Raw genomic sequence first — 16,262 nt, forward strand, 5'->3', positions numbered from 1 at the left:
GAAGGACACTTATGGGCACAGAACAATTTTTTAACAGTTTGTTTGCCTCTGGTTGCATTAGTTTCACTCATTGTATAGCACATCAGGAAATCGCTAAAAAGTGCTAATTAACATTTTTATTTGTGTCTGCCATTAAATGTGTGAAAATGTTTTATTCCAGCCTGTGGTTCTTTAATTAATTAGTGAAGTAAGACATTTTAAAAGGTTACAGTAGTCTGATTGCAAGAGGTTGTGTGGTATGCTTCAGCAACACAGAGATGATGATGATTAATAATGAAAGGATGCTGTATTTCAGAACAGAATAAGAAGTGACTGAAATAGATTCCATTTGGCTAATTTTTAAGAATAAAGAAAGCAAAGTCAAAATATAGTGGTCTATTCTAGAAGTTAGAATTCAGAGCAGCCAACATATTTGTAGTTTCCTTTGTTTGATCATTGTTTTTAAGGCTGGAGGAGAACTACGAAATTGCAGAAGGAGTTTGCATTCCTCGAAGCGCCCTCTACATGCACTATTTGGACTTCTGTGAGAAAAATGACACACAGCCTGTTAATGCTGCCAGCTTTGGAAAGGTGAGTATAAATACCAATGTTATGTCTTGCTACCAAACCACACTTCAAGTGAGAGTTTGGAAATCTGAGAGATAATGGCTATGGAACATAAATTCTTTACATAGGCTTCAGTGCAAAGAAGAAAACTATTGGAGGAAAACTGAAGATTTCTTTTGAAGTTTTTGCTAAAAAGCAATGACGTGATTGGATGATTATTAGCATCAACTTCAGGAAGTATTTTGGTGGACCTGAGACTTAAAAGTAAAAAAACTAGCTAGATGGATTTGTCTAAGGGGTGATGATGTTAATTAACTGTGACACTAATAGAGTACAAAAAATAGAGTACATGTGATAATCATATATTCTACTTACGTTTGCCTTGAATAGCATTCTTGGAATTGTTAACTGTCTCTAGTCTCTTTTCCCTTTTTGAATTAGATACTATCAAGTGTCAAATATTAATAAAAATTCTGAATATCATATCTCCAAGACTATGCATCAAAGCACACAACAAACATTAAATATTTGAATTTCCATTCACAGTTATATTTTGCAATTAGTTGAATGTAAAACTATACTTCCGTAACATTTTCATTTTGTGATATAAAGCACAGGCACACAAAATCAATACACACAAAAGTTTTGAAACAAGTGAAAAAGCATGCGAAAAGCAAACCACCGTTATGGACCAATCACTGAAAAGGGGTGGACTTAGGGGAGCAGCCAATGCTAAAGGGAAAAAAAGCCCACACCTATGGATGCTTGGAAATTGGGTTTTCACAATAATCTGACCACAAACAGGACATGTATGGATCTCAAGGCCACCAACCGAATATGGAAAACGCAGATTTTGCGGTTAGGTATGGATGGGCCCTGATCTACATGCAAAGCATGTGCTTTGCTTAGTGCACACAGTGAAGAGCATGCTGGTGGCTGATCTTAGAGACTGTGATAGAACACAGGAAAGGGTGAGTGATTGAATTGTGGGAAGAGTATTAGGAAATAATATGTCAGCAATAATATACACTAGTAACTTATTTTGCCCTGTCAAATTTCAACTGCTCTGATTGGACAGTATTATTTCTTTGTTGCTTCTTGTGCTATATAGCCCCCTACTATATTAGGAACACAGGAGAATGTTTTATTTTTATTCATCATTAAATTTATGTCCTGCCCCTTCTCCCAAGGAGAGGCCAGGTGTGGGGAACACTAAAAAATATCTTAAAAACAAAACATCTTTAAAAAATCTTAAAAACAAAACATCTTTAAAAAATCTTAAAAACAATTCCAGGACAGATGCAGACTGGGATAAAAGTCTCTACTTAAAAGGCTTTTGAAAGAGAAAGGTCTTCAGTAGGTGCAGAAAAGACAACAGAGACAGTGCCTGTCTAATATTTAAGGGGTGTGAATTCCAAATAGTAGGTGTCATAGCACTAAAGGTACACTTCCTATGTTGTGTGAAACAGACCTCCTGATAAGATGAGAGGGCAGGAGGCTGTCACCTGCAGAGTGCAGTGATTGACTGAGTATACAAGGAGTGAGATGATCTTTCAGGTATTTTGGTCCCAAGCTGTATAGGGCTTTATACATTAAAACCAGCATCTTGAACTTCGACCGGTAGCTGATTGGCAGCCAGTGTAATTCTTTTAGCAACTGGGCAACATGTTGGCGATATCTTGCCCTAGAGAGCAGTTGCACCACCTCATGTTGCACCAGCTGTAGCTTTCAGCCCAACCTCAAGGGCAGCCCCACATTGAGTGCATTACAGTAATCAAGCCTGGAAGTACCAGTGCATGGGTGTCAGTGGTCCAGCTATCCCAGCCCAGAAATGGATACAGCTGTCTTACCAGCTGAAGCAGATAAAAGGCACTCCTAGCCACTGAGGTCACCTGGGCCTCTAGCAACAAAGATGGATCTAGGAGCACCCCCAGACTATGAGTCTGCTGTTTCAGAGGGAGTACAACTCCATCCAGAGCAGGCAACTGGCCAATTATCTGGACTTGGGAACCACCAACTCACATCACTTCCAACTTGCTAGGATTCACAGTCAGTTTATTGGCCATCACCCAGCTCACCATCCAGTCCAGGCATAGGCCCAGGTCTTGCATGACCTCTCTCAAGTCAGATGTAACCTAGAAATAGACCTGGGTGTCATCAGCAAAACTAGGATTCAGAGTATTTATATGAAGCCATTGGGAGTGGTTGTTAGGAGTTCTCGGGCAAATATTAAATAGCATTGGAGACAAGTTATGCTGTGGGGTACTGCAGGGGGCTGAAAGACAATCACCCAATGCTATTATCTGAAACCAGTCCTGGAGATAGGATCGGAACCAATGTAAAACAGTGCCTCCAATACTCATCTCACCAAGTCGGCTCAGAAGGATAGCATAGTCAATGGTATCAAAATCTGCTGAGAGATCAAGTAACAATAACAGTGTCACACACACACCCTCCATCAAAGCAACTAAGGCTGATTCAGAGCCAAAACCAGGTCTGAACCCACACTGAAATGGCTCAAGGTAATTTGTTCCACCCAAGCGTACTTGCAATTGTTGCACCACAACTCTCTCAAACACCTTCCCAAAAATGGGGGTAATTGTGACTGGGCTGTAGTTTTCACAAACCAATGGGTCCATGGTGGTTGGATCACTGCGTCTTTCAGTGCAGCTGGGACCACCTTCTCCCACAAATATGCATTGATCATACCTTGGATCCACTCAGTCATACTCCCTCAGCAAGCTTCAATAAGCCAAGCAGGACAAGGGTCAAGAAGACATATTGCTGGCCGCATCACTGCAAGCACCTTGTCCACATCATCAGGCTGCATCAATTAAAACTGATCCCAAGAAGCTGCAGCAGATGCTGCACTGGACATCTAACTGGAGACTACAGCGAATGTGGATGTGGTGTCAAGACTGCTACTGTGCATGCAAGGGCTAAATAGTATTCTTGTGCAACAAATCTACTTCAAAAAAAATGGATGGAAAACTACAGTGGAAAAGTGTGGGATAACAATCTCTTGACAGTTGGAATGGGGGAGTTCACATTTAAAACCAAATTTATCAAATTCACACTTTCTAAAACTACATGAGAACTGAAACACAGTCATCCTTTAATATTCAGACTTATCCAAATTTTGTGATGCAGTTCTCCAACCAAAAAGTGTTCACAAAAATGCATATATTAGGTAAAAGTGTGCATAAAAATAATTGCTGAAAATAACATACAAAAATGCATTATATTGAGAGCAACTGCTTGCAAAAATGTGTACGTTGGTCAAAAATGTGTTTATTAAGAGAAATTTTCACTAAAATGCAGTAGAATTTTCATGAGGATTTTTTTTTTTAAAAAAAAGATCAAATTGCTATAGAAATGTGGAGGACTGAATTTAAAATTGGAAAAAAATGAGAAACTAAAAGAACCAAAATTGACAGATCCTTCCATCCCCACTTCAGTGATGTTGTATAAATTTCGTACATTTAAAAAAATAAATAAATTAGGACAATTGCTCAATTTATGCTTCACCAGGAAGCGACTTTAAAATGTTGTGGTGTGCAGGGATGCTTTTTGCAGGTAGGCTTGCCTTGTGCCAACCTTAATGTCATTTGGCTGCCAAGCAAAGATCTTCCAAAGTGTTTTGATCCTGTCTAAGTTGCTTTTATGCTGCTTGGTGTTTATAATTCCACTGATTGCTTGTATACTGCTGTTTTATTATACAGCCACAAGAGTGGCTGTAAACTATAGTCAGCATGGATTTTTCGCATTCCGCAATGTTAAATTGAAAATACCCCCCATGCCATTCTGATCCTTCCCATAAGCTCATTTCAAAACAAAACCTTACAAAACTTATAGTCCTGAACTCAAAAAAGCTTGCTTAACAGCCTTCTAAATTTTCATGGTGATACACAAAACAGAGAGAATCGAGAGTTCAAAGTCTAAAAAGGGGGGGAGGGGAACCAGACTCCTTTTTGACTTTTTTCTGTCAGAGTTCTCATAATCTGTTGAAATTCAATAAAAATCAGCCATGTTCACAGAGTACCTGTAATCCTATTACTGACCTTGCCCCATACTCTGACCTTCATCTTCTGCAGTTTAAAAAAATAAAAAATGCCTGGCTGATGTTTAATTAATTTAAGGAAATTTGGCTTGAACTCAATGATAATGTCAGGCATGCTCAGTAAGAACCAACTGTCGATGTTCTAAAAGTCATACTCACAGCTGATGGGTTTGCCTAATTAGGGAGCCACACCCACACCAGACTTTGATTTCACATGAGACAGTCATGGCTTCCCCCAAAGAATCCTGGGAAGTGTAGTTTGTGAAAGGTGCTGAGAGGAAATTCCTATTCCCCTGACAGAGCTCCAGTGGCCAGAGTGGTTTCACAGTCAGCTGCTCTGACTGAAGCTCTGTGAGGGGAACATGGCGTCTCCTAGCACCCTTTACTAACTACACTTCCCAGGATTCTTTGGGAGAAGCCATGACTGTCTAAAGTGAAATAAAGGTCTGGTGTGGATGTGGCCAGGGACAGCTCTGATTTAAATTTAGATAGGAGGCTACATGTGCCTGCTATAGAATAAAAAGGTGAGGGAAACCCTGAAAAAGAATGATACCGTTCACAATGTTTTCCTTTTGGAAAGGAAAGGGGCTTCCCCTCTGCCCAGTGCCCACCCACCCAATCTCTTCCCCTCCCCCTCCCCTTCCTGCCCTCCTCCCTCCCCCCACCCCTCTCTTAGGTCAGTTTCACCTATCCTAAGCATGATTGCACGAGAGTAAATTGCACTGAACTCAAAAATCATGCCAATGATCAAACCTGCCCTCCCCTCCTGCTCCCTCCTATCCCTTCCCTCTTGCCCCTTCCCTTTCCCTTCCTTCACCCCTCCCTTCCCCTCCCCATCCCCTTCCAATCCTCTCCTTCCCCCTCCTTCTCTTCTGACCTCCGCCCTCAGAGGCACATGTTAACAAATTATTCCAAGCTACACAGCAAGTGGATTGGACTGTGAAAGACCAACCCAAATTGTGTTTGCATTTTGACAAATTTGTAGGGCAGTACAATATTTCAGAGAGCAGGTCAGGTCTCCTGCTTCCTGGGTCATTCATTATTGCTGCCCAATTTCCCTGCTTTTTAAAGTTTTATAGAAATATCTGTTGGCAATAGGTACATTCTTAAACCGCAACGTTTTTTGCCTATTAGTGCATATTAATGAGTTTTGATGTTCTTGTTCTCATGTTCTTGTTGTATTTTTAAATGGTAATTTAAACTTTTTTGTGAACCATGCTGGGAATCCATTGAAGGATGGGCTATAAAAGAAAGAAACAAATAAATAATTTCACATTTCAGCAGGAAAGCCTGGAGGAATTGCAGCAGGATGCTGTACAGTCCTTGGGATTCTTGGCCCAGGGCTTCTGTGCTAAACTACCTTTAGCTTTCCTTTTCCTCCTCCCTGGTTCAGCATCCAAGCACCCATCTTATCTCCAGGGGAATCTTCTTTGACATGACTACCTCTAGGCCTTAAATGCTGCCTTCCACTTGCTGTTTGCTTACTGTCCCTCACAACGGGCTTTGTTCCCTGGTGATTTATCAGATAACACCCTCTCTGATGGGCAAGTAGGGCAGCCATGTGTTCTGCTTTACAGACGACGATCCTCTGTTTTGAAGGGCTGTCCAAGGATAGTCCTCTATTTGGAGCTGTCCTCTATTTGAGGGGTGTCCAGTCCAAGTCTGGTTTAAATATGAGAAACCATAGAAAGGGAGAGCAGGGACCCTGAAGTTGTCCATCAACAGTTAGGAGTACCCCACTTCCGGGAAGGGTGACTTAGCCTGTGCCTGCTTTTGAGACGGGCTCCTGCCTCAAAAGAAGCTTATTCAGATATATCAGTCAGTTTTTTCTTTTTTTTTTGACTGATTAAACTTCTCCCGGGTAGGGAGAAACGAAGAGATTAACCTCAAAGCCTATTTTTGTTGGGACGACCAGATCTCATTAATTTATGGGACGAGGTCCAGCCGACGAAGGTGGGACGGATTTTCAACAGCAAGCTCTATCTGTTAAAGCGAACGTTCATCTTATCTTCTAAGAGAGAACGCACTAACAGGCAAGCACCCTTCTTTCTATATTTTTCTTTTACTTGACTTAAATTGTTGCTGTTTAAAAGAGATTTGCCAGATTGATCAGTTTTTGACATCTCACTGGGGAGCCATAACTTCTCTCTGCTACGCACTAATTAATAGCTTATCTCTGTTTTTGTTGCAAAAAGCTGTCCTGGATTTGCATTCTAAAGATATACACAGAAGAGGGATTTCTATTCCAGATTTTTATTTTGAAAAATATTATACTGTTTTGAGACTACTCTCTTTTTGGTCTATTTTATTTTGACGAATCTGTTTCTTGACGATTGCCATTAATTGCTTCGATCCTGGGAACTGCATTTTGTTTACTTAACTATTGGAGAGATAAGGCTGTCTGCTCTGTTTATACTGTGATGTCACCAAGTTTGGAGAATTAACCCAATTGTTGCTGAAATAAGAAGTGGTTTTCCTATATTTTTCTTTTAAAATGGCAATTAAGAAAGTGGCTGAAAATCTGGAAATAACTATGTTTCAGAAAATAATGGATGAGATTGAGATAATGAAAATTGAATTGAGTAAAATGAAGCAGGAGATTAAAGATATAAGGGTCCCTGTGAGAGAGGTGACCCTGGAAGGGGTCCCTGTGAGAGAGGAGACCCCGGAGATTGGAACAGGGGTCCCTGTGAGAGAGGAGACCCTGGAGACTGGAATAGGGGTCCCTGTGAGAGAGGAGATCCCGGAGATTGGAACCAACGTGGAACAGGAACAAGATTTGGAGTCTATGGACTTTAGAAATAAAATCTATTGTTTGGAACTCAATGTTATCTCTGAAGAAATGAATGAAGATTCTAGAGATAAAGTTATCAATGGCATGGATAATCTTCTGGACTGGAATGATGTGATGGAGCCCAATATAGAGAAAATCTATGGAATTAACTGCAGCCATGTGACAATGGAAAAACTTTTAAGAGATGACCCAGTGTATTTTGAAAAAAAGAACAGAGATATGATTTTACAGCAGTATTTCAGCAACCTATTCAGAATGGATGGCAAGAAAATATTTGGGATAGAGGTAATTCCCATCAGACTCTTACTATATGACTATGGCTTTGACAGCAAGATTATTATGGAATACTGATAATGGAAGATTGGATATTGAAATTACTGGACTTAACAAGACTACTGAAGATGGAAGATGGAAAATGGAACTAATAGAGATAATAGAACAATGGCTACTGAAATTATTGAACCTAACAGATTCTGATGTGATGGATTAATTGAAATGTTTATTTTGACTATGGTTATGACAATAAGATTATCATAATTAGTAATGAGATGGATTAATCGATATGCTTATCTGGAAAAAAAAATTGATAGATATATTTCTTAAAGAATTGAAACCTCTCTTTGACTTTTTGTGGAAAGAATAAAGTAATGTTTATGAGATTTGATGATTAAGTAAGATAACTACTGGAGGAAAGTGATTTTATAATATGACTTAAGAGACAGGATTGTTATATATTATAGACTTATAACTGATTTGATCTTTGACAAATGGGAAGTCAATATTTTACTCTTTATTTTTTATTTTTGTTTTTTTTTTCTTTTTTTCTTTTTGTTTAACTATTTTTGATTTTGTTTTTTGTCTTTGAATGTTTTATGATTTTGTCTTGTATGTTTTATGAAAATTTGAATAAAAATTATTGAAAAAAAAAAAAAAAAAAAAAACAGTTAGGAGTACCTGCTTATCAGACTAAGCAGATACAAAAGTCACCAGGTGTCCCCCACTGTGGTGAGATGTACTGTATTTCTATTTAAATTATAGTAATTGTTCATACATTTGGATCTATACATAACATTATCATATGCAAAGTGGTGCCCTCTTTTGTCCTCTTTTTTGGTGAAGTAAATCCTCTCTTTTTTGGCGGTGCATAATTGGCTGTCGGCAGGGCCTTCATCATCATGCCTACAAAGTGATCAGTTTGCACCACATTGCCTCTCTTTGGCTAGTAGGGTAGTTCTCCCTCAACTTCAGCTTCACTTCACCCGCCAAATCTATCCCAAGGAAACTGGAACACACTGGGTTTTGTTCATTGATTAATCAAATTAACTCACAGCATACTTCTACAAAACGTTCTCCTTGTATTCATTTTCGGTATCTCTTTCTTGCTGGTCATATGTGGTGCTATGGGAGGACCAAAGCTTGTTCAGCCCTCATTCTCTTATTGCCCCCTCAACACTGCCTTCTTTTGTCTCACTAAATTTAATATCTTGATATATCCCCACTTGCCCCCTGTTCTGAAGTGTGTTGATTGGCTACCTTAGGTGAGTCATCTGGTTTGTTTTACTCCATCCCTAGAACAACTTAGGATGCATTCAGATATGATGGCAAGCCATTGGTTGATGATGACGATGATGATGATTTATATCCTGCCCTTCCTCCCAAAAAAGCCTAGGGCAGCAAATGCACAACAATAAAACAGTTAAAACATCTGAAAACAATTTCAGTACAGATGCAGATGTTATGAGCATTAGACACACACTTCCTCCTCCCCTCCCCCTTCCTCAGTGCATAAATGAGGGGAGCGGAAGTTTCTGCTTCTGGTTATCAGCAAACCATAGTTTGCCATTGCACCTGAGCATGGCAAACAATGATTTACTGAAGCATAGTTTGCCTGCAAACCAGGATTAAACTGTGGTTCAGTTACACAAATCCATGTGTAATCAAATTATATTTCATTTCCCCTTTTTAAAAAGTTATATTTTCATTTTAAAACATAACATATGGTTCATAAGACAATATTTTAAAATGTGTACTGTAATGTTAAGCATGTTTTCTTGCTAAGAAATATTTTTCCAATCTAGCTAACTGCCGCTGTGAGTATTATGTAGAATGTGGTTGAGCTAGTATCATGAGCACTCCGTTTGATAGTGCCTGTGTCATTATTAGGATCAAGTAGTGACTGGTGCCCATTGGGACTGGAAGGGTGGGAAGGGGGACCAACAGTTGGTGGGAGAGCCAACAGGCAGAGCCAATTAATTCTAGTTTTGTCCCCCTCCTCCTCTTCCTCCTCCTCCAAGGGCAACACTGAAACTAAGGAAGAGGAGGAAACAGAGAGGCTGTGCCACCCACTTGAAGTGGATGTAAGGAAGAAGGCAAGCAGGTGGGGATTGGATGAGGGCAGACTGAGCTTGGTGGGGCATGCCCCATTTGCCCTAATGGGCCAACCTCCACTGGTGGCATACCTCCCACCTAATGTCCATGGAGTTTTGTAGTTTGTTTGAGCAGAAGTGGTTCCCCATTCTCCCACTCAGATAAAGATGTTTGTTTTTAACAACAACACAAAAAGTGGTAAATATGAGAACATACAATTACTATATAGAATAGCTGCCAGGAGATGTAATAGGTGTTTGATTAGGTTTCGCTCCCCTCCCTCGCATGCTCTTTTAGTATAAAAAATGAACCTCTGCCCACCTTTATACCTAAGCTGATGAGTGTGCTAAATAAAGATATATCTGGTTTGTCCATTAGATGGCTTGAAAATGGCACTGACTAGAAAAGTTAATGGAAGATACAATCCTAACAACAGCAACAATAGCTAAACATTTAGGCCTAGGGAAGTCATGGCCCTGTCTGGATGTTGTTGGACTCTAACTTCTATCAGCCCTGGCCAGCATGGCCAATGGCCAATGATGATGGGAGTTGTAGTCCAACAACATCTGGAGGGCCACAGCTTCCCCAGCCCTGCTAGGCTCCAAGCAGTATGGCTCCAAAAATCCCTCCAGCAAAAAAGGGAAGATCAGGAGAGAGTGGTTGCTTATGTGCCCTGTTTTGTGAGCACCCTTGGAGACATCTGGCTGGTCATAGTAGGAAACAGAACACTAGGTTATCGAAAGGATGGGCCTTTCTTCTGATCCAGGAGTGCTCTTTTTATGAACAAACAGCACAGTAAGACCAGCACCAGCAGCTGTAACTTCCAGGAAGCTGGAAAAAGAGGACTGATCATCATTGCCCTCCCCAGCATTTCCCTTTGGCTGCTGTTAGTCTCCTCCGCAGGAGAGATTAGGGAGCCAACTCTAAATCATCTATTCTGCGAGAGAAGACCCTCTCTGAACTGTATGCAAGCCGGGCTACTGTATGCAAGCAGCTGCAACTTTATTGTCTGTTAACTTTGTTCTTTGTTCTTAAGTATTTAAGTCTAGATTCTTTCTTTTGCAATATTGAATTTACTCTGCATTTGCTAAATTGATGGTTTTTCTCTTGTTTGGATTTATTGATATGTCTTGCAAACTGCATTTTCTCTCAACCTCCATTCCCCCCCCCTCCATGTTTTGTATTTTAATAATACATGGATGTCTGTTGTAAGCTGCTTTGGGCACAGCTCACTGCGGAAAGGCAGCATATACAGTGGCATGTGGTCCATTAGGGCAAATGGGGTGCTGCCCCACCAATCTCAGTCTGCTCTCAGCAAGCCCCTCCCCTCCTTCCTGCTTTCTTCCTTGCAACTGGTCCAGCGGGTGGCACTGAGTGTCAGCTTCTTCCTCCTTAGTCTTAGTATTGCTGCACTTGTAGAACTCAGCAGGGAGGACAATATGGGCAAAACTATAATTAGTTGGCTCTGCCTCTCATTGGCTCTGGCTTCACCTATTGTTGGCCTCCCTGCCTTCCGCCCCACCAATCCCAATGGGCACCAGCCACCACTAAGCATATAAATAAATTAAACCAATCAATCAGCCTTCATAGCAATGACAGCTGTTATGTGAACCTTTTTCCTTTTTCTTCTTTCAAAAGTGTTGTAATCATCTCCTCCTTTTCTTTACAATAACTAGTATGACTGTCCCCTACCAGAAGAATATTTCCCCATTCATAATGCAAGTTATCTCTACTTGTGCTGTGCTGTGGCTAGCACAAGTATAGCATTAAGAAGGATCCAGGCTTTTTCTTTTTTTTAATAATCTGGAAAGTCTCCAAAGGTGCAATTTGGTACCCAGATAAGTTTTTGCTAAAGTCCTATTGATTCAATAGGGCTCAAAAACTTCAAGGGTAAAGGGAATTGTTGAGGGGGTTTGTTGTTTTTTTGTCTGAAAGAGAATCAGAGTAAGCTGGGATGTTTCATTTTGCTTTAGGTCTGTTGATGTAATATCCTGCTTTGGAAATACATTCTGAATGACAACAGACACCCTTCCCCCCATGCCCCAAACAGCCCAGAAAATGCCTTTTTCCCACAGCCCCTAGGAGCCCCCCTCCCAGTCTGCACAAACTGAAAGAGAGAGGGTGGGATTGATGTGTAATTAAAGAGAATTTGGAAGGCTGAGATGTTGCGGAATGTTAGATCAGTAGCTGGAACAGCATGTGGTGTTCTTTAGGTAGGCTTCATTGAATCGGTACAAAAAAGAGACAGAGAAAGAGAGGCTGCTTGCCTGTCTGCTCATTTATCAAATAGCTAGCCTGAACTTTCACAGCTCCACAAAAGTGTTTTTCTGTTTGCTGATTTTTTTTTCTTTCCTCCAGAAAATAACCCAGAATGGCTAGTGAAATCCACACTTCTGTAACATTTCCCTCCCCATCCACAGCCCCCTATATGGGCTATTCTGGATAAGGCTCATAATCCACTGTCAGTTGGTTTCCCCGTTATGGAAAGAAATATTATAAAAAGAAATAAGCAGGAAAGCGGGTGGGTGGTGGAAATTGCATGTAAATAGGTTTGCGTAATGTTTTCATTTTTGCACAGCAACTGTGATCCAAACGTACATCACAGAACTTTGGGTCACCAAACAGTGCATGGGAATTTACCAATGGTGGCATTTGTGATAGGAAGGGCCAAAAACCAATGGATGCAAAATATGAGTTTAATCAGTTGCAGCAAGCTAAATCACAATGGGTTGTATTCAACAAAACCCTTTGCAGAGTAGACCCATTGAAATTAATGAACCTAAGTTAGTCATGTCTATTAACTTCAGTGGGTCTACTCTGAGGGGGACTAGCATGGAATACGACCCAATGTGTTGCAAACTAAACAAAAACTAAAAATGAGCATAGTTTATGAAGCATATATATTTGTTTTTTGTTTTTTATTTTCTCACTTTGAAACATGGAATGGATTATATATCACACTTGACACATCTTAGTAAATTAATATTTTACAGGAATTTTTTACTTTTGCCTCTTACTTTTTCTGCCGTTGCTTGTGTGGCCCTTGTTTGCAACTGTAGTCTTGCCGCCTGTGGTAGAACTTAACAGGGCAGATATTCTTCCAAGTTAATGTTTTCAGGAAATTTGACACTATGTTCCATTTACAATTCTGCTTTTCTCATTCGTCCTTATCTTCAGAAAATATGGATGGGTTTTTCCTGAGAATGGGGAAAATTTACAATGTGGGAAATAGACTCATTACAGACAAAAAGCACAACATGTGTCTCCTCTGTGCAATCTAGCTAATTTTAATAGTAATTGCATGCAATCTACATGATTTGCATATTATGAGAATAAAACTGGGATATGCCAGAGTATGATTATAGATCTTTTGCATTAGTTCGACAGTATTTGGTACCTTCAAGTTTAAAAGATTTGTGCCATCCCTGGAAAGATCTTGCCATACGTACTTAGCATTTATTTAGCAAAATGGTATCCATTTATCAAAACAACTGAATTAGAATCTAGTGAAACTACATGTTTAGCCCCAACCAAATAGTCCTCATTTTGGATTCTTTAAGTGGATCTTCCGAAGGTCCCTTGTACTGTATATAACCTCTTTCTTGTAAGTCAGTATCATGTGTGCTGCAAGACAAAATGTAAATTGTCATTAAATGTTACACTTTTTTGCCACATATCAAATAATGTGTCAGATATTTTGTTGTGTGAGTCAGAAACAATTAATTTCTGCTTTTGTTACAACTTTTCAACGCTTTAGCAATTCGGTCCCATTTTCAAACCTATTTTTGTAACTGTTTGGGCCTACAAAAAGCAAATGAACCAAGGGAATACTCAGGATTCTAAGGATGCTTTTTAGCCAGAGATGTTTCCAAGTGCTGAGGTTGCTAAATCGGTAGTGCCCAATACCCACAAGACAAAGGGGCACAATGCCAATTCCCCCGCAGATAACTGCTGGTTCATAGGTGGCACAGTGACTGTACGTATAGTGCTTAACCAGCACCCCTTCATACAACCCATATGCGAGGAAGTTTATCTTTGGGATACTTTCTGTTCAGTTATCTATGTTGGCACTACAATGGCTAAAGGAACAGTGGTCTGGATGGCCTCTATTTAACGTGCTTCTTAATTTGCCTTATATATGAGATTTTCCTTGCAGCCCAAAGTGAGGGGAATAATATTCTCATTGACTTTCTATAAGGGCTGTTTCACACATCATGCAATCCACAGGTATACTGCATGCATGCCATGTATATTTGTAGTGATATGTGCAGAAATGAAGAATTGTCTTACTGGATCAGGCCAAAGGTCCATCACTCTGTCTCCCATGTGGACATCTAAATGTAACCAGAAAGCTCCCAAGTAGACAGGGTCAGCATTGGCAGTTGGCATTGCTGGACACCTGCCAAGGCCCACACTCCAGTGAGGGGGCCGATTACCAAACCCTGGAGCCTCCTGGCCCTACTTCTGCTCTTCCTCCTTGCTACTGCTGCCTGTTCATCTGCCTTCTCCAGGCAAGTAAGCAGCGAAAGGAGAAGTGACATTTATGTGTCTTGACCTCTCTTTTTCTCTGTTTTTGGGAGATGGTGCCATTTGGGCATGGAGGGAAAGGCAAAGAACTGGGCAACAGCAAAAGTGGTGGGGAGAAGGTGAGCATACTTGGGGAGGGGTCCCCAGCTAAACCATCTTATCTAATAGGTTTTATGTAGTTTCCATTATGCTCTCTATGCTGGTCATTGACTGTAATAAAGATTGATTGATTGATTGATTGATTGATTGATTGATTGATTGATAGCATCTTGCCCAAGGGCCCCAAAAATCTGTAACCAGCACTGCAAGTCAGTGGCAGCTGGTGGCACCATGTCAGTGGGGCAGTGGAATCTGCTCCGGGTTTTAGTCTGAACTTTCAAGGAGCTGTCCAAGATGCTCAGCACTTTGAAAGTTCAGACTAAAACCTGGAGTGGATTCCACTGCCCCATTGACATGGAACTACCAGCCACCACTGCTACAAGTGCGGTGTGATGGTGATAGCCATGTTGTTTGTCTCTAATATCAGCTAGCAGTCAAAGGTATACCTGCTGAGTCTGATCATGGAGAAGCATAGCAAGCTGCCTTATACTGAGTCAGGCCATTGGTTCATCTTGCTCAGTATCATCTACACTGACTGGTAGTTGCTCTCCACAGTTTGAGATGGGATCTCTCCCAACCCTCTTTGGAGATGCTGGGGAATGAACCTTCTGCACACCTTTCCTTTTAGGGGAGGTCCTCCAAGTCCTTAATCATTTCAAGATCTCAATCATTTCCTATACTTTTCCCAGTTCTATCCCTTTTGAGATGGAACAACCATAATTACACAGTATTCTTAATGTGGCTGTCCTTAGATTTGTATAATGGCATTGTGATACATGCCATTTTATATGCCACCACTTTCTAAATCATTCTGCAGATTGCATCTCCCCCTTTTTTCACTTCCACAGAAGACAGAGTTGATGTTTTCTATGAGCTTTCCATAAGAATTGTATCATTCCTTCTTTTTCTGGGGACACTAAAACACCAAGTTTTGAAATGGAAGAAGCTGTTATGGCGCCCCTGCTTCTTTCCAACCCCTCTACCCTATTTATGTTATGGTGTTTATTTCAAGGATGTTTGATCTATCTATTTTGTGCAAATGCATCTCGCAGCTTATAGCAAAATGTGGCAAAAACATAGAACATTAAAACAGCACACTAAACAAGAGCTGCTTTAGATTAGATACATATGCACCAGCAGAAGAAACACAGTCCCAGTTCAGAGGATCCCAAACGCCCTCTGAAACAGAATGGTTTGGATTTTCCACTGGAATGCTTGCAGAAAGGGAGCAGCATGTACTTTCTTTGGGACAGAGTTCTAGAGCTTTGGTGCCACTGTGAAAAAGGCCCTGTCCCAGAAACTCCTCTTATATACTTGTTGGTGAAGGGACCCAAGGCAGCATAAGAGCAAAGGGGCCTGCAGCAATTCTTACTAAATGTGTTGGTTCTCTGCCCTACCATTGAGGCATGTGCTCTTTCATATACTGTCCCACACTGGAAGCAAGGGCCATGTGCAGTTATACTACTACTGGGTGTTAAGTAAAGATCCACCTACTTGCTCATGGATTTCGGAGTAGTTGGTCACTGTAGCAGTGTTTTTTGTTTTGTTTTACTGTTGTATTATCTTTTTATTGTTGATATGTTGTGTTTTAGTGAATCTTATTTGTTGTTTTAACTTTGTCTGTTATCCACTCTGGGATATTTCAGTGAAGCAGGGCGTAAATGTAGATAGATAGAGAGACAGACAGACAGACAGACAGAGAGACAGACAGACAGACAGACAGAAAGAAAGAAAGAAAGAAAGAAAGAAAGAAAGAAAGAAAGAAAGAAAGAAAGAAAGAAGCTTTATATGCTTGTGCTATGGGGTGAGTCATAGGATCCGACCCTAGACTGTGATTTTACATTTCTAGCCTGTTTTACCTTTGGCCAA

The 16,262-nt window shown here is 40.5% G+C and overlaps 1 protein-coding gene across 1 annotated transcript in view; it reads left to right on the forward strand.

The window, feature by feature from the left end:
- The first annotated feature begins 489 nt into the window (after window positions 1-489).
- Window positions 490-16,262, forward strand: part of RFX4 (regulatory factor X4) — a 59,533-nt gene continuing 43,760 nt past the window's right edge. The window contains exon 1 of the mRNA XM_061638934.1: window positions 490-570. Within this exon, the coding sequence (XP_061494918.1) occupies window positions 505-570 (66 nt within the window). The 5' untranslated portion in view covers window positions 490-504. The remainder of the gene's footprint in view (window positions 571-16,262) is intronic.

The sequence above is a fragment of the Rhineura floridana genome, chromosome 8 (assembly GCF_030035675.1).
Source record: "Rhineura floridana isolate rRhiFlo1 chromosome 8, rRhiFlo1.hap2, whole genome shotgun sequence".
Lineage (NCBI taxonomy): Eukaryota > Metazoa > Chordata > Lepidosauria > Squamata > Rhineuridae > Rhineura > Rhineura floridana.